General features: G+C 35.7%; 1 protein-coding gene across 1 annotated transcript; it reads right to left on the bottom strand.

The window, feature by feature from the left end:
- Window positions 1–20,102: 20,102 nt before the first annotated feature.
- On the bottom strand, window positions 20,103–20,975 carry LOC146997869 (protein FAM200C-like). The gene has a single exon (XM_085814422.1). It carries the CDS (start codon window positions 20,973–20,975, stop codon window positions 20,103–20,105), a length of 873 nt encoding a protein of 290 aa, XP_085670548.1.
- Between the last annotated feature and the right edge of the window lie 3,144 nt (window positions 20,976–24,119).

Here is a 24,119-nt window from a genome sequence, read left to right as displayed (position 1 = left end):
TTTTTTAAATCCGACGGGAAGGTTACATTAATCAAAATATTTCAGCAATAGCCTTCCTCTTAAACTTTCAAATGTTAAAACACATTGTAAGTTAACGTGTAAGTAACTATTGTAATGTTTTAACGTATTAATATAGTTTTGTTAGCTATTTTCAATAATTTTAAACTTCACGCAGATCCGTCCCATGTCGTTTGATGACTCAATCTGGATCAACCATCCAGTGTTCAGCAGTTTTACATCTCCGCTGGTGATGTGTCTCCCACTGTAAGCAAAAATGTTAACATGTAATTTTGCGCGCGCTCTAATAATACACAAAGCTGTATATTTATCCTGGGTAATAATCAAAGACACAAAAACTTATACTCGGAAACTTACTTATGTTTGCAGTTTGCAAATTTGAAGGAGTTGATTCTTGAACCTAGCTCACGGGAAGCTTTTTGCGCTAGTGGTAGAGAATTCGACTCACATTAAAACAGACCCAGGATCGAATTTCACTCGTGCGCTGCAGCACTTCTCACTGTTGCTAATAGATGGCGACACGAGCAAGCAACTGCCGGGGTCTATCGCACGAAGTGATAGCTACATGTTCTTGAAGGAAACCATTAATTTTGTGCTTTAATTGTTTTAAGTGTTAGGTTTCTTAAGCTTGCATATTACAAAACACATAGTTTCCCCACAAATATTTACCAGCTCACGTTACAATTACTAGCCTTTTAATGCGAAATCACACAACTTTTATTTGTAGCAGTGGTGGCTCGTGGCTAAAATTAACGAGGATGTTTGTTCCAAAAAAATTTAACCTTTGTTTTAAGTGTAAAAGGAAACAAACATGTATAAAAAAGAAACTTTATTTTGAAACTTCCTGAAATATTACAAGAAAAAAAATTAAACATTTCTTAATTACTTGAACCAAAATTGTTACAGTTCAATCTTTGTCTATTCATTTAAAAATGAAATCCATTCTTCTTGTTTTAATTTGAGGGAAAAGATCAATAAATTTCTCCTTGATCTGTGGATGACAACTGTGGAAATGTTTCTTTATTGAAAGCAATGTAAGCGCATTTAGTCTCTCCGAATTCCTAGGGCTTCTTAGAAAAGTTTTCATTCTTTTCAATGTTGTAAAAGCAGCGTTTTGCCTCTGATGTAGTCATGGGAACTCTCAAGAGAATTTTTATCAGCTTCGTAATTTCACTAAGAACATCATCTAGATTACTTTCGAAGATAAATTTTAGTAGCTCAATTAATTTGCAGTATTTATGGATATCAGACCTACAATAGAATACTTTTAGTTCAGTTTCAAGCTTTTCTTTGTCAGTCATTGGATATGTTTCAGTGGTCAATACTATTTCTTCTGTATAATGTTCATTCCTAAAACTAAGCATTTCTTGTTAAACAATTTAGCAGCTGCTAAGTGTTTAGTGTAATAATATCTGTGCATTATATCAATACACAGCATTGAGTAGTTTTGAGTATAACTATGTATTGATCATAGTATTGAGTATACATAGTTTTTAAGTCATATATTTCCTTAGCTTCTGCCATCAGTGTCTTTGAAAAATTCTCACAGTACTTTGAGTTTCTTAATTCTAAAATAGCAGTTTGAAATTTGTTATATATTCATTAACTTTAAACACACTAATTTCTTTGGATTGCATTTAGTTGTATATTATTTCAACATGAGGCATCTGATAAAAAAGCTGTAATCAAAACTTGAAGTTATCATCATTTAGCTATTTGAAAATCCCTGTTGCTTTTGCAGTAGCTTGATCTGCATTTGATGTTGACTGAAATTCAGTAAGGCAATTTTTAAAAGTTGCAAATTTTCATGAACTCTGTTTATGGTCCGTATGATGAAGTTCCACTTTGTGGAGGAATACTACAAGCGCGGAGTAAAAAGAAATCACGTTTTCAATAACATGCCAGAATTTCGGCGGCACTGCAAGAGCAACAATGCTCCCCTCTCTACCCGGCTCGAGTGCAGCTTTCTGTGAGCGCATGCATGCGCAGAACAGCCAAACACTACGTTGCTGAAACTGTGAGGCGCGCAGTTCCAAACAAAAACTTTCGTACCTTTTTCAAAAAGTGGGGGATGGCTACTGACATTAAGCTTAAGGAATTATGTATTGTAAAAGTATAAAGAAAGAATTAAAGACTAAAGGGCACACTATATTAAATATTCAAAATAATAATAAGGTGAAATAGGGGTGCTGCAGTTCCACAGTGCTTATTACGAGCCGCCACTGATTTGCAGTCAATAATTCAAATTACTGGATTTTCTTCACCGCAAGTAAATATGTTCGGCATGCATAGGCTATTCAGCCTGTATCGCAAAACTGAGAGAACCAGTGATATCGGTACCTGTGGATGGATTTTTAAGATGAGCTTATTTTAGATGTAGTGCAAAGACACTCTGAGGAATTATCATTTTGTTTATTTTCTGATTATAGAAATTCTGCAAGAAGTACCAGTAATTTAATATTAAAGGATTACAGGTTTTTAGTCAGAACTTGTTGGTATACATTTCAATAAAATGCTTGTGAAACTGAATGGAATAAACCTCATAGTTACCATTTCGGCGAATCTTCGAGTTTGTATTTTGAAATTTTGTCTGACATCTAATACGATTTAGAGTGGCTCTCGCAGTGTAATGTTTGATTATATTCTTATAAACATTCATTCCACAAAATAATTTTTGAAAAAGTACTTAGAATACGACATTAAGCATTTATCCTCCTTTCTCGTATCACTCGTTCACTCGCCTCGAGTACTCAACAAGAGATTTCTTATCTTGCCCTACACTGACATAAGCTTAGTTTACTCGGAAGTACACCCTAAAAAGTAGAAACTCAGTATAGTCACATATGTGTCAAATTATCAGTTTCCCCTCACTTCATCTGAGCTGGTAAAGCGCAACACACCAGGAATAATCTGCTATATTCGTATTCAGTTTTCCATTTTAAGCTATTGTGTATTTTGTTCTTTCTGTTTACTTTTTTTAATTTCTCATGTCCAGGTAAACGATCTTTAATCTAGTAGGTGCTTTGAAATTTCTAATCCGTGGTCCTTTGGGATTAAATTAGGAAAACACTATAAAGCCCCAAATTTATTTCTAATTACAGGAAAGTAACGCTGTGTGCAGTAGAAACACGTCTGCATCGATGTATGAAATCGGCCCTTTAATCGCTCTTTCAAAGTTTTCATGTGAACGTTGATTTCAGTTGAAGTTCATATATAAATCACCTAATTTATTTTGTGATGGTGTGGAAAAAGTGTTTGTGTAAAATGAAGCTACATGAGGATATAAAGCGAAAGAGCAGTAATGTTGATGAACACTGGTACTACAACCTCAGCCCGTTCCTAAGCAGATGGGCTAACTGCACGGGCGTTTTTATGATGTGTACTACTGTGTAAGGAGTAAGATCTAGTTTCTCTTCTAAAAAGCCCCCAAGAGAGCATCCACCTTTAGGCAGATACCCTTAATATGGTTTCTTGTAATCAAATAACATACCTACTATGTTACTTGATTGATCTTACCGTGGGTATATATTTATCTTAAAGATAGGAGTTGAAAGAATAGATAACTCATTATTTGCAGCCATAGTGTATAATACATACACTGTAAATAAAGTGTTCTCTCCAAGAGACGTTTTCTGCTAAATATAATTAAGTACGTATTTGTTCACATCTATGACCACTGCTGACCAAAAGTTCATATGAAGTACAATTTCTAAACTTAAACTTCAGGTTAAATTTCATTTGTCGAAGTTCAGCTGTCGTTGCAGAAAGAAATACTGAAAATATCATACGATGTGATTAACGCAACTGGATTATTCTCCACAATTACAAAGAAACAGCATTCTTTAATCTAGAGATGGTTTGTTGATTTGAAGAGCTAATCGCATAACGGTGCATCTTGAAATTTTCCGCGACTGATGAATACGTCATCTGACAGCGCTAAATAGGATAAAAGTATTGTTTTAAAACTATGAAATGAAAACGGAAAGTGTGTAGCGTTTTGGCAGTTTAAGCAAATGCTATTATTATAATATGCGATGACACCATGCATAAAAAAGCAAATCTGTCTCAGTTTACGAGGTCATAGGTAATTAGCAAGGAAGAGAGCAACCTCAAAAGTGTAGCCAGATGGACTGTCACACATGCGGTTTCTTTTGCGGTCGTGGAAGGTCTTAGAGGAATCCGTGGTTGTTACCGAAGCATGGTAATTCCGCAGGACTATGAATAGATGTAAATTCTGGATATTTTGATATATTGATAAACCTTTCATTCCAGAAACGGTTCCAATAGCTTCTGTATATTTATGCATCACTAGTCTATGTGACTATTAGCAAGCCATAGACATTTTGGTATGATCTTCAGGAAATAATTTATTTCAAAGGTTGGACTAATGCCTCCTCTAGAGGATTTCTGTGGTCACTTGCAAATCACTTAATTGCTTCTTATGGATAACTTCAAAGTTTAATATTATGCTGCCTAAAATAACTTTTGGATTTTTAGGTAACAGATTGTGTGTTATAAATGAAATAATTGATGGTTTCTAGCATCGGTCGATTTTTATCTTGATAACATGTTGCCTACCTAGATGATGTAGTATGGTAGTGAAATACAAGGCACGTTACATGAATAATCAACATAACTAAAGGAGTACTAATATATGTATGTTCTGTATTTTGCGCGTTAGGAGAAACTAATATCTTGTACGTAGCTCCTTCGCAGTAATGTAATGGAGAAGTTATAGATTTTTTTGAGAGAATTATCGCAAAGTCTGGACAAGCATAAAAAACGTAAGAAGAGTGTAAAGGACCCTTTTATTAAGAACTCAGTAGAGTTGAACAAAAGGCACTTCATGTGCTTAGAAAACTGTCCAGCATTTATGGCGTAGCTCAACAGTAAGGAAATTTAAATATAAGCGAAACTAAACCCAAAGATGATTAGCTCCTGAAACCTATACAAGCATGAAATGTACTATTGCCAGGAATAAAGCAAACCTGAAAACAGACTAGTAACGTCAGATTTCAACTAGTAACGTGGTCTTCAGCAGGCGGAACACGCTCTGACTAAAACATCTTGAAACCTGCCTTTAAATGCTATATCCTTCTAGCTCACCTAAATACGCACGAGCTAAAATTTACATTCTGGAGGAAAAACGGAAGGGAACTCACATAAAAGACACGTAACATAAAATAACTGGCTAATTAAAATAAATTCCTTACAGATTTCAATTAGTCTCTGGAATCCTATTTTGACAAAATTATTAGATGCAAACAGATTTACATCAGTCATATTTACGCATATTTGATAATTTAATTGTGGATATTTGTGTGATCACAAATTTCCTTTGTTTTCATAAAAACTTTGGATCTTGATTTGAGGACTGATTTCTGTTCAGTTCCTTCCTTTTGTCTGAGAATCTGATAATTCCTACTTCGAAAACTGCCATTTGGATTCAGAATTATGTTGGATTAAACGTGTAACCTCACCTGCCATATAAAAAATCCAGAAAAATTCAATTTCTTCCAACGGCGATTATATCTTCCCAACTGATTTATATCTAACCTGTTTTATTTCGCACTCTGATACAACTACCGAGAAATACGAATTTGACTGCGAATGTTCATCAGCAAATAATAATTACCCAAATATGAAAATAATAGAAAATGTACATCAGCGAGTGCAGTTAAACCAGTTATTAACTATTATCTCAACGTTTATTAAGAAATTACCTTACATTTCCTTTGTTAATTGATTCTTTGCTGCGCTTCATTTTTTCACCTCATCCACAAACTAATTTAAAATGGCTGCAACGTATATTAAAAGAATGCGAAACAATTAAATTTCTCCAACTAGCAAAGTTGTATGCAGACATCCAATAATATTTTTAACGACAATTATAAATATTAATCTATTCTTAAACAACGTGCATCTAACGTTTTTTTTTTTTTTTTTTTTTTGCTTTTGCGCGTATAGATGTTCAAAGCCATGAAACCATTTCATTGCAATTGACACCTAAGTGTAAAAAGACAGCCATTTCTGTATTAGAAAAATTTGTTTTACAATTTGTGTCTGTACAAATCATGTACTTCAAACGTTTTAAGTGCTTTTTTAGAGCTCTCAGTAATGTACCTTTGCTAATATATCTAAATAGATTTTATTCTATTTTTAAACATTTATAGAGTTTAGAACTCTGTCTTTGCTACAGCGAGTTGCAGATTAGTTACCAGCTCTCTAGGTTTGTGAGGCAATTATTCATTAAAGTGAAAAGTTTATTTTGGGGATTCATTTTACCTATTTTGCATTTCATATACATGTAAATTTGCAATTACATTGCAATGTAATTAAATTGCAATCAGTCTCTATTTAATAGCATTTTATACTTGAAACCTTATTGTAGTCGAAATTTATATTGCGACATTTCGAGAATTTATTCTTCTAGGATCTAAAGGTCATGTTTAGAATATTTATGAGACGTTTAATAAAATAAATCAGCAAAATCTCGAAACGAAATTTTTACCGAGATTTTTATTAAGTTACTGTCTTTAGGAAATGTCAGCATCATGGAACTTGAATTCTATGATCTATTGTTAGTTGCGCACTCCTCCGATGTATGTATACGAATGTTCTAATTAAGTGATTGTAAAGGATGCTTCAATGCCAACAATACTACCTTCGGTTCATATAGACCTTAAGCTGTCCAAACTCTGATGGATAATTTCAAATGCTGGTCATGATTTTAATGTAATTATTATATCCTGCTCCCATCATGATTTTAAAGCAACTCCTGTGATAATCTATAAAAGTATTTTACTTACGGACGTCAAAACAAATTTGAAACACTTGAGCCGTATACTGGCACTTAGATAGGAATGCCGGTTGTCACAACACTGCTTTCGTGTCGAATTCTGAAACAGGCACGGATGCTCGTTAAGTGTGGAGTCTCTTTGCCCCATTGATGCACTTGAACTTCTCGCGGTTTGGTTTGGTTAGTTGATTTTGGTAAAGTATAAGGATCCTGTATGCAAAAGACACAAGGTTTGCTTTCGTTGAGAACGTTCTGAGGAAAATTGAATCGTACACATGTCGTATTCAGCGAATAACCCGAAAACGCCCTAGAGGTCAGCCCGTTCGCCTGCAATCGAAACCAGGTCAGAACTACCAGTGTTCAGCAACTTTACCGCTCGACCGCTTGGGGGCGAGAAATACTATCGCGCCGAAGGTCTTCTAAAGAGGGTGTAACAGGAGAGAGTTTGGAAGACTTTTTGATACATTGCCGAGACGTTCTTTAGCAAAACTGGAGAGGAAATTTCCCTTTATCGCTACCGTAATTCGACTCTTCCGGGGCTCCTGCTAGGATGTTCTCGCTCATAAGACCGCTAAATTACCAACAGGTTTTGTCACACTGCTCGATTGCTTAACTAGCAAAGCGCCTGGTTGATGACGTAAGCATGGTTTGAAATTTTGCAGAACATGAAAAAAAAAAGTCCAGAGAAAAATTTCTGTTTGATATGGAACCCTCTGCGGACAAATATACTAAAAGTACCGAAACATTGTTCCAGTTACAGTTACGCTCTTAAGATGATTACTCGAATTAGAACTTTGTTGCAGCGAATTCAAGCAATCATTTTAGTGTCTGTTTCATCCATTTCACTAAATTTCATCTTGTTATAGTATTTTGAACTTTTACCTTAAATTTTCCAAAAGGGTACCCTACTAATTGACCCTAACATCCAAAATACTCATTTCAACAGTAAACCAGTATCAATACAATATACATTTGCGTTGTGTTTAATCCGGATTAACCCTTAAAATCAATTTGAGTAAAAGACTGGTAAAAATCATGAGCACACAAAATAAATTTAACCATTGATTGATCTAGAAAAACTTATTTATTTTTACTCTTAAGCAATTTATATTTTTAGAAAATTCTCTCAGTTAGGGAGAAATAATTGAATAAAATAAAAGGTATACATTAACAGAATAAACTCACAATTTCCCTTCAAAACATTCTGCAATATCAAACATTATATTGAATTCATACAGGTAAGCATAATAAGTTTCATTGTAAGAAAGAATAAACATACCCTCCCCGGGGAGAGAAAGAAAATAATAATATTTAACAATTTTCACTTTGCAAGAGCATTCCACACAGAAAAAGCATATATGAACTTAATTACAAAACAAAATGTTACTAATTTCTTATTGCACATTATGACCTTAGAGTTTTGCGATGAGAAAATAAACCGGAATGATACTAATTACTAATTGCACATTATAATTTTTGAGTTATGAGATGAGTAAATAACCGGGTAAAAATATTTAAAAAATAAAATCAGGCTTTGCAACTTAACAGACAACTTATTCCAACTGCGTAGTGATGAAACCCAATTAATTTCACCTGATATAAAGTCTTAACGATCAAAATAATTTCTCGCTTTAATTAAATTATTTAACTAATAATAATTTTCCTAGCCATTCTAATTAAGTTACCTTAAACAAGAGAAAAAAAAATACAAATCACCTAGCTGAAACTTCACAGGAGCCTGGTTGGCGAGTATGAGGTGGTGAAACTTTAACCCATTTTCTTGAAACCAACTGTTGACACACCCAAGGAGACGTTAGTAAAAGTTTTTGTAGCTGGGGAAACGGAATTCTTGAAATCGTAACTTTAAAATTTTTCTTGAAGAACCAAACTCACTGAATCGATGCTGAAGTGTATATCATATAATTTAGTAGTGCTATTTTTTTTTTAAACCCATTTTCTTGAAACCAACTGCTGACACACCCAAGGAGACATTAGGAAAAGTTCTTGTAGCTGGGGAAACGGAATTCTTGAAATCGTAACTTTACATTTTTCTTGAAGAACCAAACGCACTGAATCGATGCTGAAGAGTATATCGTATGTATTTAGTAGTGCTATTTATCATCTATGCTGACGGGAGAGCTATTTAAAGATGCCGAAAAAATTTCCTCGCCCCTAAGGCCACGAGAAACGGCTACTTGAGCCAATACATTTAAGTATAACTACAGAAACAACGGCCTAACAAGGGCCCTAACTCCCCTTTCATTTTCGTGAACATGATTCCAACCGAAATTCAGCTGTAGGCCAGTCCTACTTCCTTGCAAGTGAAAACAGTCCAAAAGTCACCTCGTGCCCCAAAACATCCCGTTAAAAAATAGGGTGCCGGACTGCCATGTTGGCACCACTCACTCTTCGCCAAAGGTTAAAGCAATTGCAACTACAGCATTCCCTCATGTTAGTGAACTCACCAAATCCCCCACTTTGAAACCTCAACGGAAATTCTAAATCGCCAAACCCTCGCCAAAATAACCACGCCTTCTGGAAGGGGAAACCTGGAATTTCAACAACCCTGTAATCACTCCCAACGAAAGAACGCTGAAACTCGAAAAAAGTGGCTATTTCTACCGGAAAAGGGCATTTCTTCCCCCACAATAGAAATCATAATGCAAACGAGAAAAAATCTACTAATTAAAGCTCATAACTGAAATGCAATTAAAGTTAGAAAAACGAAAGTTATGTCAAATTAAAGAGCTCATTTTTCTGTAACTAATGATATTAAATACTAAGAAATCAAATTAATTTTTGACATGAAAAACTGAGTTTATTACGTGAAAGGTTCACCTAAATTCATTGTTTGCGTGTACAAGATTGAAGACGCAGTTCGCGTAAACTCGGAAAGCCAAAATATATTACACTAGAATTAATAAGCCAATAAAAGAATATAACCAAACTTGTGTAGCTCAAATTTTGAATAATTGCAAATTAAAATTTTGATTTTTATGAATCAATTAAATTAAATTAAATTCGCTACACAACAATCTCATGTGCAGAAACTTTCTAGAAGGAAGGTTAGAAAAACGAAGTTTGATGGAAATATTGTGAGTATTGACACTTTCCTAAACATTTGCCGTTCAACTGAGGGAATTGACTGCGTAATTAGAAATAATTTAATATAGGATTTTATTAGGGTGATTTTAAATCTCGTTTTCAATACGTTTTACTGAAGACCTTCTTTGCTACAAAAAGTTGCAATTTTGTTAATAACGCTCTAATTTTGTGTAGCAATTATTGTCGTAAAATGAAAGGTTTATTTTTTTTTTGAGCCAAATTTGTTTACTTGCTTTTTATCATATTTTATCTATTTCTCATTTTCTATGGACGTAAATATGCCATTCAATTATAATGTAAATATCTCAGGCGGTTTGTAGTCAAATTTTGTAAATGAACACATTTTGTGGTGCGTTTTTATATTGCGACGTTTTGATAATTTTTTATTGTAGATTAAAGATTTCACGTTTAGATTGCAGAACGTTACGTTTAAAATATCCACCATTTACTGAATGAACGATATCAACAAATTTTAAATTCCAATTTTTACCCTCGTCACTTTCCTTTCCTATGTACCTCTAATGGCAAAAACATCGCTGCTATCCTTACATATGTCTAGCCCTACTTGGGGCTCTTTTACGGAACTGATAAGAGTCGGTAAACGCAATGCTTACTGCTGGAAACCAGTACAGTTCTGTTAGCAATTTCCGTAGTCTACCGCCAGATGGCGTCATGAATCTGAAAAGCATATTTTAATGAAAACGAGAGATATAAAGGCATAATCATGGCAAAAGACGATGTTAACTACTCGTGTACGTTTTAAAAATCAGTAGAATAAAGTATTTTGATGATGTCGGTTGAAAATTTCTGTCCTGATAAATAGTGCAAAAACAAAAAGATACACATAGTGGATGTAAGAGAAAATTCGTAAGGACAACAGTTCAATCGTATCAAAGTATGTTACCCTGATAAAGTTACTGATATTAGAAAAATTCAGCATCATTGGACAGTACTTTTACCATTTCTTGCGATATATTTATAAGAATGTTCTAATAAATTTGATTGTAAAGGATTCTTTAATGCCAACAATGCTATCTTGGATCCTATAGACGAAAACTGACCTCTAGACTTATAGGAGCTATAGACCTATAGACGTATATCTTCGAATCCTATAGACCAAAAGCGGTCCAAAACTTTGCCGGATAATTGTAAATATTTGTCATGATTATAACATAATTATCATCCAATCATGAACATAACGGAACTCCAGGTATAATCAGGAAATTTATTTGGCTAAAAAAACTTGAAAATGCTTTCTCTTGAGTTCTTTCTGGAATGGAGTTAGGAAGTTGGTTGCCTTGGATGCCTTGGATTCATGTTCGAACTCTGAAGAACGCATGAATACGGTAAAGCACAGTAGAGCTATCTGCCTAGTGGTAGGGATGCCTCCGTGGAGGACCTTCTGAAGGAAATTGGTTCGCATACACATTAGGCATGGGGAAAATTACGAAAAGGATTTAGACGACATTAAAGATTACGAAAACGACATCGAAAAACAATGTAGCCAGCCCATTCGCCAAGAATCGAATACAGGTCGGACCAAAATTAAAGAATTTCACATTTAGGAAGTTTGTAACAACGTTTGACAAGTTTTACTGACTCCTATATTTTCAGGTGTACTATCCTGCTTTTCTCGTCCCACAATTGATACTCAGATAAGAAATTTACGGAAAACAAGCACAGTGCGTTAGGGCTCAAATGTTCGAATTCAGCTCGGTTAGCAGAGTAATCGCCACTACCGCAGTAAAAGATAGGTAGGTCCTGCAAAATCCGTCTTGAGTGTAAAAATTTGATACTGCCTGTGCCAATAGCAACCTGCGTAAGAGTTTAACAGTAGTGTAGACCTATTTGATATTTAACGTTCAATTAAGCTGTGTGTTTGTCAATATTTGAAATATAACTGGAAGAGAAGACAGCCTCATCTTTCTCATAATGTTTTTGTTACAACAAGTCATCGTTTATGATTTTCGGTTACGAACCACAAGAACGGTCTAATAATATTCTATTTGGATTTGCATCAAATCTGCTTTTTGATTACAATTAAATAGTGGTTAAAACCACTAATTCTTCAACAGGTTAAGATAATTTTGAATGTGAGCCGTTAGGTTGAGTGTTCGAAGAGAGTTTAGCTTTGTTTTAAAGTTTATCCAACTCAAGTGAACATGGTTTACAAACTGGACTACCGTGCGGTTTGCGAAATCTCACCTTAACAAACACGATATGATTTCCAAGCTGTTGATACAACATAGGAGAGTACCTGGCCTGTTAGACTGAAATTCTGTCAAGTTTTACTTAGTTTATTTTAATACGGAGAGAAGCACAATAGGGTTGTCTGCCTAAGAGAAGGCATGGCCAGGTCGTAACTACCAGTGCTAAGCGATTTAATGTCTCGGCCTCCAGTGCACCTGAAACACTGTTAAGTACGAAATATATTATAGTTATAGTGTTACAGTACGAAAAAGACACGTATCCTAAAAGCTAGTTGTTTGGAATCGTGAGGTATTGAAGTAAACGTACGCGGCCAACGAATACATATTCATTCCGTTAATTAGCATTATTACGAAGTTAATTTTTATGGCAAGAATTTGCAGATATTTTAAGATGTCAGTGATTTTGAACCCAGTTTCACACTATTTTGATTGCCATTAAATTATCTGCTTCTGGAATTCTACAAACTGTGATACAAAACGTATTCAAAGATTTGATGATACAGATTTAATTATTTATATGATTTGGCATCACAATAGTTGTTAGAATATTTTATTTTCATAATTATATTTTACTTTTACCAGAGTTTGTGCAATGATGATTCAAGTCTGTGGAAACTTCCATAATTAAATCAGTGTGCACTCGATTACAGACTTGTTTAAAAAAAAAGATTCAAATGAAAACCATAAAACAAAATGCAGGTGAATTTTTTAACAGTCTGAATCAAGTTCCCTACCTTGTTAAGACACGATAATTATGTCCTTGTTGAGGTTAAAATAAAAGTAATAAATTTAGACTTGGCCATGAAGGAAATCTCACAAAAACTTCGTTTCTGTTTCTAAATATACGCCTGATATTCTCGTTTATTGCTATCCATCCATGCGTGCGGATCTAAAATAGTAAAAATGGGTCAAGCTGGCATCAGAATTTATCACTCTTATCACTATAAGTAAACCTGTCGTAACAATTTACTATCTTTTAAACAAAGGAACGCAGCGCGTGAAGATTGTACTGTTAAATACTTCAGAAAATTTAGACCTTCAAATTTAAAAAAAAAAAACTTCAAATTCGATGACGCGATGGATTTTTCAAAAATATATTTACTGTTTAACATTGTATTTATTATGAAAATGTTATAACTAATTTTTTATTTACTAGCTCTTTCGTATAATCCTGTGCTATATGCTACTTAAAATTTCGAAAGATTAGTATAACTTACGCGTTCTGCCAATGCCAATGATTTGCAAATTTCGGAGTGCCTATGGTTTAAAACCATGTATCTCCACATCAGAATTGCTAAAAGTGAGCAGAAATAGGAAAAATTTGGCATAAGTGAGTTACTTGATGCTCAATAGAGGGAGCCACAGGCTCGAGAAAGTTTAGGGATAGGGATAAGAAAATAAAAACTTAAATATCATAATTTTTTTTATAAGTTTTTAGGTTTTTATAATTTTTTGTACTTTCATATTTTATACTTTTTTTTTTTTTTTTTTTTTGGTTTTTATAATTTTTTAACACACGATACAAACTCTAAAGCAAAAAGCGAATAGGAAAGAGTTTACGATTAATAGGCTCATTGGCATGTGGCTTGTGTAGGAAAGTGCAAATAATAAATGGGAACGCGGTGAAAGTATTCTTAGGCAGATTTAGAATCTGCGAGAGATGTGCTTCTTAAGTAAACAGATTGACAACTTTGCTTGAAGATCTTGAATTGTTGGTGTTGATGATGTAAAAGCAATTATATGGCAGCTCGTTGAAGAGACGTCCTTCCTTCGTGGCGCGGGAGCTGGAATAGAAGTTGAGAGGGCGTGTCTTGCCCTTTTGGATGGAGGGTAGATGCCGAACTCTCGGCCAATCACGGCTCTCGGTCTCTTCTGTGAGCTGCGAATAGCAGGATCGTATGCTGGAATCTGCTGGAGTGCTCGGTTATCAATCTGTTCAATTTTGAGGAATAAATTTTGACTAAGTTTTTTAATATAGTAATCAACAGGTTTAATGTTAAGGTCCGAATGAATTACATCTGTATGGACGTACCAGGCTGCATTTAGGGCCATACGTAAGGTCTTACTTTGAAAAGATTGAAGTTTTTTCACATGAGTTTTTGCAGCAGTACCCCAGATTGTACATGCGTACATAAAGACAGGTCTTATAATTGATGTATAGAGGATTTTAATTGACAGATAGCTCTTTCGAGCTAAGAGAGGATAAAGTTGGGATCTAGCACCTTTTGCTTTATTGAGAACATTTTCAATGTGAAGGTGCCAGCGTAATTTTGAATCAAGTACAACTCCTAGGTACTTGTAAGAATTTGACCAGGGAACATAGTCGTCGAAAAACTTTAAATTAATGGAAGGGTACGGGAGGGGGCTACGTTTGAATATCATAGCAGCACATTTAGCAACATTAATTTTAATTTTCCAAGTGATGAGCCAGTGCTCAAGAATGATGTGAACCAAGTTTTCAAGGCGTTTGTTTTGAGCTAGGATGGCCGTATCATCTGCATAAAGTGCAAGAGTGATACTAGGTGATTTTGGTATGTCATTTATGAAAATGTTGAACAAAATTGGGCCTAAAAGTGACCCTTGGGGAACGCCACTTAGTATAGGACAGGGTGCCGAAATGAAAGAATTAACTCGTACAGAAAAAGATCTATTAGTGAGGTACGAGTTAATTATATGAATTAAATGGGCCGAAACGTCAAGTCGTATGAGCTTGATAATGATTCCTATATGCCAAGTCCTATCGAATGCTTTGGCTATATCAAGAAATAAAGCGCCAGTAAGCATATTGTTACGAAACCCTTCGTGAATTAACTCCACTGTCCTCAGCAGCTGGTGCGTAGTGCAGTGTTTTGCTGGAAATCCAAATTGTTCATCAGTCAGAACGTTGTGCTTTCGGAGAAAATCATTCAAGCGTTTAAGTAACACAAATTCGTATATCTTTGATAACGATGATAGGAGGCTGATAGGTCTATAATTTTGAGGATTTGAAAGGCTTTGGCCTGGTTTTGGAATAGGCACAATGAGTACTTGTTTCCAGCTTTGAGGAAAATAGCAATGTTCTATCATAAAATTTATAAGCATTACTAAGAAAAATAGATAACTGGTGGGTAAATTTTTAATCATACGATTAGAGATAGAGTCCATACTAGGGGCTTTTTTTGGGTTTGAGCTTGGTAATGTATTCGTTTACCTCGCTCATGGAAGTGTACTGTATTTCTCTCGCGAAAGGCGAGGAAAGGAAGCGTTCAACATCTTGTGGGAAAGAACTTGCGTTGTTCGCAAAAATTCCTTCATTATGTGGTGTAAATTGAGTTTGAAGAGAATCCGCAATTAATTCAGATTTCTCAGCGTCTGTGTGAGCCACCACTGCGTCCGTAGCTAAGGACGGAATGTGAGATTTGTGTTTGCGTAGGCGGGCTGATGCGCGCCGAAGACTGTTATCATTGGTCGTTAAGGACTGAATGTAATTCGTGTATTGTGACTGGAAGAACTGGTCACATGATGCCTTGATCTCATCTTGGAGAGTACGGAGTTGAATTTTTAAGCCAGGATTTCTATTTCTTTGCCAAAGTCTCCGTACTTTATTCTTTTCTTTAATTTTGAGTTTAATTTCTTGAGGTAATTTACGAAAATTGGGTCTGAGGGTGTGTTTTGATACTTCCTTATAAGTATCAGTTAAGGTGTTCGTTAACTGATCTACTGCCGTGTCTATATCATGGCTGGATTTAATTTCGAGGGAGGGTAAACTTTTAGAATTAAGTTTAAAACGAAAGTTGTCCCAATTTGTTGAGACGAGTGCCAGAAAGTTTTGAGTAAAAATAGTACAGCTAAGGTGGATGATCATGGGGTTGTGATCTGATGATAAACAATTTTCAACAGTCACTTTGTATCCAAAAGGGATGTTTCTAAAAAGTGCCAAGTCAATGAAAGAGGGGGCACCCCGTGAACCATATCTAGTGGGGGAATCCGGCGCAATAATTTTAATTTGGGCGCACTGGGCCCATTTTAGGAGGCCACGACCAGCAGGGTTTGATCTGCGACAACGCCAATGCTGATGGTGACAATTTAAATCACCAGCTATGATTAGATTATTTGAAAAATTGAGCAGTATGTTGAAATCTACCACAGGAAAATTTCCACCTGGTGGGAGATAGGCAGAGATCATAACTAGGGAAGGCGAATTTTGAATAAAAATTTCGATAATTGTTGCTTCAAGTTTGCTCATACTCGGTGTGTCAATTCTTCGATGGGGTATTGAATTTTTTATGTAGACACAAGTGCCACCATGATAAACATCACGTGCATCTGAAGCTTGTCTGTCATTTTTATATAATGCATAATTTACAAGCTTGGGAGCTCTCCCTGGCTGGAGTTTGGTCTCTTGGACAAAAATGATATCAAAATCCTTCTCTTCTACATAGTCTCTAAACTCATGGAACTTGGAAAGAATGCCATTAGCATTCCAGGTGCATAGTTTAAGATTTTTCAACCCTTTCAAAGTATGGAATTTTAATGATTGTGGGAATCAGAGAATTGGAGAGTGACATAACTCTCAAAGATGTAGTAAGCCGTGTCAGCACCAGATGGAGCCACTCTGAGCTGCGGTAAGGCGTTTTTGAATGCCAAAAGTAATTTGCTCTGGTCAATACCAGGCTGGTTAGAAATTTGAATTATAGCCAAAAGGATTTCGGTACAATTTAGGTTCGAATTTACTCCAATGGGGACCGATAAATTTGGAATGAGTTGGGGTGCAGTCTGTTGCATACCCGTAAGGGCAGCAGAGTAGGAAACTCCAGGGCGAATATTATTTGCACTGGGTGTGAGTGCAGCCGGCAGTGTTGGAAATGTAGTGCTTTGTAAATTAAATTTGTTTGCGTTGTCAACGGTCTGACTGGGCTTGGTACTTGGTTTTGGTGGCTGTCTATTTTTGGATCCTGGGAATCTTGGGCACGATCTCCAGTTAGCTGCGTGATTTCCGGGACAGTTTGCACATTTGTTGGGTTCTTCAAAGGGCTTGGTACAATCTTTAGCCTGATGCGGACCAGCGTATCTGACACAGCGTCGTGGTAGAGTGCATACCTCCGATGAATGGAAGAATCCCTGGCAACGCCAGCATTGAGAGGGACCTTTCTGCCCTTTGAAGTGTTCCATGACGACTTCTGTGCCAAGGAGTTCAGTGATGGAGTAGATTTCTGTTGCTTTAAGGCTGTTATGGATTTGAATATAGAAAAGAGACATCGGCATTTTGGTCTTCCATTTCTTTAGCTGAGATATCTTGTGAATTTTGAAACCAAGCACTTCGACCGCAGTCTGCACAACGTTGATCGGAGTGTTTGAGGGTAATCCCCTAATGACCACTTTGAGTGGTCTGTCGGATTTTAATGTGTGTGATTTAAATTGGATGTTGTTTTCTGTAAGAAATCTGACAACTGTCCTGTAATCTGTTTCATTAGTGGTGGTGAGGCGTAAAAATTCTATGTCTTGTTTGGATTGGACAGTTGGTGCGTGTCTGCGTAACTGATTTAGTAAAAAGAACCAATCAGCACGCGGTTTAATGAAGATGGGTGGTGGTGTTTGAATTTCGGGTGTTGGAGTGTCAGCCGGCTGCTGCGTTAAATTTTCAGTGTTTTCTGTGATGTTTTGAATGTTTGTGTATGAGTTTGATGTTGGAATGTTGTTGGAATGTTGTTGGTATTTTCTCTAGTGTTGGGTAATTTCTTTGCAATCAAGTGTTTGCGGGGGACTGCAAAGCCGTCACTGTCGACTGGTCTGGTGTGTTTTTTAGTGTCTTGTTTAGAAATTTCTTTAGGTGGGTCTAAGGATGAGGGTGATTTTGGTTTTGGATTTTTAGATTCAGAATCAGGGGCTATTGTAGATTTTTGGAGTTCTCTGATAAACTCTTCTTCAGTGGCAGGTAAAGTGAATAAGTTGATGTTAAGTTTCGTACAGAGTGTATGTAAGGAAAATAAAATTTTCTCACCCTCATCCTGTAGTTGTTTCATCATCAGGTCCTTGTTCGGTGTTTCAGATCGTTGTAAACGCTAAATGTCGAAGAGCAGATCAGTATGCCGAGTTTTAAGAGAGTAAATCTGCAGTGCACTTTTTGAGAGCTCTAGTGCAGAAGGAGAAGCAGGAGGAGTTGAATTGGTGGTGTCCATATCAGTCAGAAATTGAAAAGGCGGAGGAGAAGTGGGATGATTGCCTGCTGGCGGCGCCGTATTCGTGGTTCCATTATTTGCATTACGGAGCTCAGAGCTCGAACGTCCGTCGCTTTTGGCGTCCATGACGCGAATCCCTACGCGTTCTGGTTGCACGTTTTTAAACGAAACTGTTCTGCTTGTAATAGGCAGAGCGGTGGATTTGAAAAAAATTCCTATTTCTCACTTTTTTCCTGTTTTCTTATAATTTTACTCATCATATGTGCAGGCGACTGGTGAATATATCATTATAGTTAAATAAATTATAAAAGCATAAACTCTTCAATCCACAAATCGTCATCCAAAGAGGAGTTCCAAAAAAACAAAAAGTGCGTTTGCATTCAAATCGCGCGACATAAACGCTAACTCCGACGGGTGGAGACTACTTTAACATTGCATTTCGTTCCCAATTTGCGACCATTTACTTTCCACCCGCCTGCAATATACGACGCTTGCCCACCGACTCAGCACTTAGTTACAATTCTCATCGAATGCTTTTCGAACCATGTCTATGTCTATGTCTATATCTTATCACTTAGTAAGACGCAATTGACCATTAACGGCCTTTACCAGTATACATTGCTTGACACTGAAAATGCAACACCAAAAAGGAGTGGTCAGAAATTTATTAAAATTTTAGAGCAGACGCACGTCATTGAGTTATGCGCATGGACCTTATAAGATATAGACCAGAGGTGGGGAACCTTTTTACCATTAGAGGCTACATTTAAATTAGGCAGCAATAAGAGAGGCCGCATAAGCTGATTGACCTAAGAAAGTGACTTTTGTGAAATTATTATAGTTTTTCTATAGATTTAACAATTTATTGCATTATATAGAAAAAATAAAATATAATACTACAAAATTTTAAATATAATATACATATAAAATAATATAAAAATATAAAAAAAATACAATAAAATATTTTTTATTCACTTAGTTAGTGACTTATTTGGCTTTGTTTTTTGTTTGACAGTAATTGTCTATTTGGATCAAGCTTCGTAACACACAGCTTTAATTGATCCTCTAAATGTGCATCTGTAATTTGCGTTCTTAAATTTGTTTTTATTTTTGACATGAGAGAAAATGTTGTCTCGCAACAGTAGGTACTTCCGTAGCAGGAAAGTAAACGGCGAGCATGTTCTCGAAGGCATGGATATTCAACAGCATTTTTCCAGATTTCTATGGGATCCTTTTTAGCGTTAAAAAGGGATTTGATGATACTATCTTCCCCTAAATCAATTAACTCCATTTGTAGTTCTGCAGAAGCCTCGGATATATCTATTAAATGTGGTTCAAATGCCAGTTTCATAGCAGGAGTGTGCTCGTCAAAATCAGAAAATCTATTAGTATACTCTTCTATTAAACAATCCAAGACACCTACATATTCATCGAATATTTTATTTTCACAGTTCTGCTCATTTAACATTTCTAGCTCCGGGAAGTGTTGTGCAGATATTTCCGATCGACAAAGCAATGTTTTGAAAAATGATAATTTTTTTCTAAACGCTTGGATCTTTTGCCACATTTCATAAATATGCCTCGTTTCACCTTGCAGGCAAATATTTAAATTGTTTTGTTTTCTCATCATATCAGACAAAAATGCAAGGTTTCTGAGAAATACTTCATCTGATAGATCACATTGTTTTCCTTGTTCTTTAAAAAAGTTTAAAATTTGTCGTCGTAAAGACAAAACTTTTATCAAAACCTGATCTGTTGATAGCCAGCGAACCTTGCAGTAGTATGGCAGGTCAACACTATACGTTTCCTCATCTAAAGAGAGCATCTGCCGAAACGATGACGCATTATATTTACGCGAATATAGTTGACAATGGCAATGGTTCTATCCAGAGTGTCTTGCAAAATGGTAGATTTTGCACAAAGATTTTGCTGATGCAAAATGCAGTGAACTGATATCAATTTTTTCAAGTTTAAGTTTTCCTTTTTTAACAAAGCAACGAATCCTTCTTTTTTGCCTCTCATGGAAGGTGCGCCATCGGTGCAGACACTGACTAAATTACTGACATTCAATTGTAATTTATTACATACTTCTTTGAAGTTTTCGAAAATATCGGCTCCGCGAGTTCTTCCAGTTAGTGTAACCAACGCAAGTAGTTCTTCGTAACATTGAAAATCTTTAGTTATAGCACGAATAAAATATAAAACTTGTGCCGAATCTGTTTTATCAGTGCTTTCATCTAAAGCAATTGAAAAATAAACATCTTCATTTTGTATAATTGCATGAAGTTGCTCTGTTACATTTTGCGCGAATTCGTGCTGTCGATCTGTTACAGTTCTTCTTGAAAGAGGTAATTGTTTGTATTTGTCGACATTTCTTGGATCTAACATACTCACTGCTTCACCAATACATTCTTTAATTATTTCAATGTCACTAAATGGTTTGCCCATTTTTCGAAGTATACGTGCTATTTTATACGTAACAGCAACTGCAGCGGAATTTTGATTTACAAAGGCACTAAAAAATGCCTGCTGATGATGCTTCTCATTTCTCAACTTTTGAAGTGCAGCTTTTTGTGATTCACCTTCTAAAGCGAAATATTTATGTTTTTTATGTGTCAAATAGTGTTTATTTGCATTCGCTTTTTTTAGAGTATTTAAAACTGTATTGCACAACAAACACATCATTTTATCTTTCTCAGCAGTAAAGAAAAAAATCTAACTCCCATTCTATATTAAATGTTCTGTTTTCATCACCTAATTTTCTTCTCTTACTATTTGACATGACGGATTAAAAAAAAACGAATATCAAATAATATCTTTAACAAAGTGTGTACTTTCTAGAAATACAATAAAACCGTGTACCTGTTATAAGCACGCACTGTTAACTACAGTTTGCTGAAGATCGCAAAAGGGAAGCGTTGAGAGATGCGAGTCAGAGAAGCCAAAGCAAGGTGTGACACTCAAATGGGAGATCTGAAACCGAGTTTTGTTTACTTCTTAGACATGGTAGTTGGCGCTGCTAGCTGTAGGCCAGATCCTCGCTCATGCGTGTTAGAGTCTGTTTCAGACTAGTATTCTGACGTCATGTTACAATATGACTGTATTTGGCGGGATTTTTCGCGCAACTCTCATGACGTTGATGTACAATAGTTGTTTGAAACGAACTCTACCATTTTGTACTAGGTGGCAAAGGGCCGCACAAGAACCTCGCGGAGGACGCATGTGGCCTGGAGGCCGCAGGTTCTCCACCTATGATATAGACTAACCCAGTGGGCGGTGCGCGAGTCACCGACATGTCGGCAAGAAAGAGTAGGGACGATATGGTTTACTTCAACACTGAAACCTATGGCTATGCGTTTGTATCACATAACTCTTTTTAATTATTAAGGTTGATACGTTGTATAGTGATGAGATTATGAAAGCCACAGTTTTTTTCAAATAGGATTTAATATATCTCATTAAAGCACTTTTTACTTCATTCCGCGCATATTTACTGCATTTCGCGTAATTCTTGTACAAACATCTTTACTTTGGTAAATCGGTAAGAACTCTAGGCACAAAATTCATGGACTTAATTTTGCGTACAAATAAAGTAAAATTAAATAAGATTGATAGTACGTGATGCTTTGAAATAAATAAGATAAAATTAAACAAGATCTGATAACTTTTTTTTATTTAATGGCTATTTTCAGGCAGTGATTTTCAAAACTTTAATAACATTACAAAACAATCATATATTTGATTACATAATCATTAACTTATTAACATTAAAGTGGAATATTTATTTTAATAATTTATAAAATTCGGAGCATAAAATTTTCTCAGTTTCCCTTCATTACGAAGGAAAAAAAGGGTAAAATAAAATATAAAAGCTCTCAGATTTTATATTACGCCCAAAAGGAACCTTTTTTTAACGTTTTGTGTGGATGCCCATGTTCGCGTGGAAGATTACATTATTCAAAATTTGATGGCTTTAGATACTGCCGTTTTTCACAGTGCGAGAAACGTACATGTATTCATGCAGATTCTTCAATATTTAATTTCTTTATATATAATACTGGGCGATAATATTTGGTAACAACAATTTGCAACGAGACACGGACATTTATAGTAAAACAGCTCAAAATGCCGCTTCGAAACTAACAGGCTTTCTAGGGTACCGCCCCTTTGGACTAATAAATTAAATTAATAGTAAATAAAAAAAAATCTTACGCAGAACTAAAAATTAATTAAAAAATAATCACTATAGAATACAAGCAAAATTATTATGGTTAAATGCAATTTTAATATTAGCATTAAGTGTATAAAAATTATTAAGTAGTCAAAAGTGTTTATCACTATGATGTATTATGAAATATAATTGAAACAAAATTCCTTTATAGAAATTGTGTTATAATATTCATGTATAATTTTAAAAAAGTAGCACAATTTAGAATTTTATACAAAACTTCCCAAAATTCGTTTTTAAATATTTTAGTATTTTTTACTTATTTACACCAATAAAGCATAAAAATTGCTTCCTTGAAATTTTCTATGAGTTCAGATTTAAAATAGTATTTTCTAAAAGAAGTAGCTACAAATTTCCTTACAGCATATGAAAAGCTAAAAAAAATAATTCATCCCTGAAAGCATGCAATAGCTTTATAATTATTTGGAATGTTAATTATGCTTGATAAATATGCTAATTTTTTAAAAATCAATCTCAATTTGAAAAATAAATATGTGGAGAAATTCTAATTTGTGAAATGAGGCGCTACAAGCAGCTTTTTCTTGACAATTATACATGCTGCAATAGGCAACCACTGTTAAATTTCTGTAAGTCGTCCCTACTCCTCCAGATGTGATCAAGGTGACAACCGGGAACGCCTCAGACGAGGGAGGAAAACCCATTTGGGTTAGTCTATTTCTTATAAGGTCCATGGTTATGCGAATGACGTAAAATGCGCAGCTCTCCGAAGCACGTGAAATAAGATATAAGAGAAGGAACGTGCAGAATGAGCAATATTCGTGTCGTTATTTTTGCCAGAATTATCGAAGAAAGTTGGTTTTTGTCCCGGAGGTGATGTATTTAATTTAATTATGGCAAAGCACACTAGGGCTATCTGCCTAAGGGGAGGGATGCCTTCGTCGAGGACTTTCTAAGGGAAATTGGCTCGTATACACGTTACACATGGGGAAAACCACGAAAACGCCCATGCTGCCAGCCCGTTCGCGGGATTCGAACCTCGGACCGAACTACCAGTGTTCAGCGACTTTACCGCTCGGCCGCTGGTGGGCCTTTTGTCCCGGAGAATACGAGTAATAGGAAAGAATGCCAGGCCGCCGTCAACGAAGGCACTTCCAGCAGATAGACGATTTCACGAGGTGATCGGATTGAGAAGGGCGGGTTAGTCCTTACGTCAGATCGCAGCTGATACCCACATGGATGCGAGCACAGGGCATCGGATATGGCGAACATGGTTGGAACAAGGAAATGTGGGAAGAAGGAGGGGTGCAGTGGAGCCCGTGGACCTTGATTCAAATTCTCTTTGGTCACTTGAAGATATTACCTCGCACTCGTTTGGAGTTGATTTTATTAAGTTACCGTGTAGTCGGTGATTAGGTTTTGCGACGACTGTTGCTTGACTAGACTCTTGTACATGTCTCGGTAGCCAGATATAAAAGATTAAAGCTTCATTTGGAATTTTGAATCTCTTTCAGAAGTGACATCGATTGCAAGAAAATGGCATTTTTATTGATAACTTCGTCAATTATGTTCCTATATGATTGAAATTTTCTTATACCGCACAGAAAAAGAAAAAAAAACATCGAACCAAAAAAAAACCGCAC

Source organism: Stegodyphus dumicola, chromosome 4 (assembly GCF_044657685.1).
Source record: "Stegodyphus dumicola isolate Sdum_Otavi_A_Nest chromosome 4, ASM4465768v1".
Taxonomy (NCBI): Eukaryota; Metazoa; Arthropoda; class Arachnida; order Araneae; family Eresidae; genus Stegodyphus; species Stegodyphus dumicola.
This window is presented reverse-complemented; position numbering and strand designations above follow the sequence as displayed.

Coding starts and splice junctions, on each gene's coding strand:
- LOC146997869 (XM_085814422.1), bottom strand. CDS start 20,975: ATGATGTGTTTGTTGTGCAATACAGTTTTAAATACTCTAAAAAAAGCG.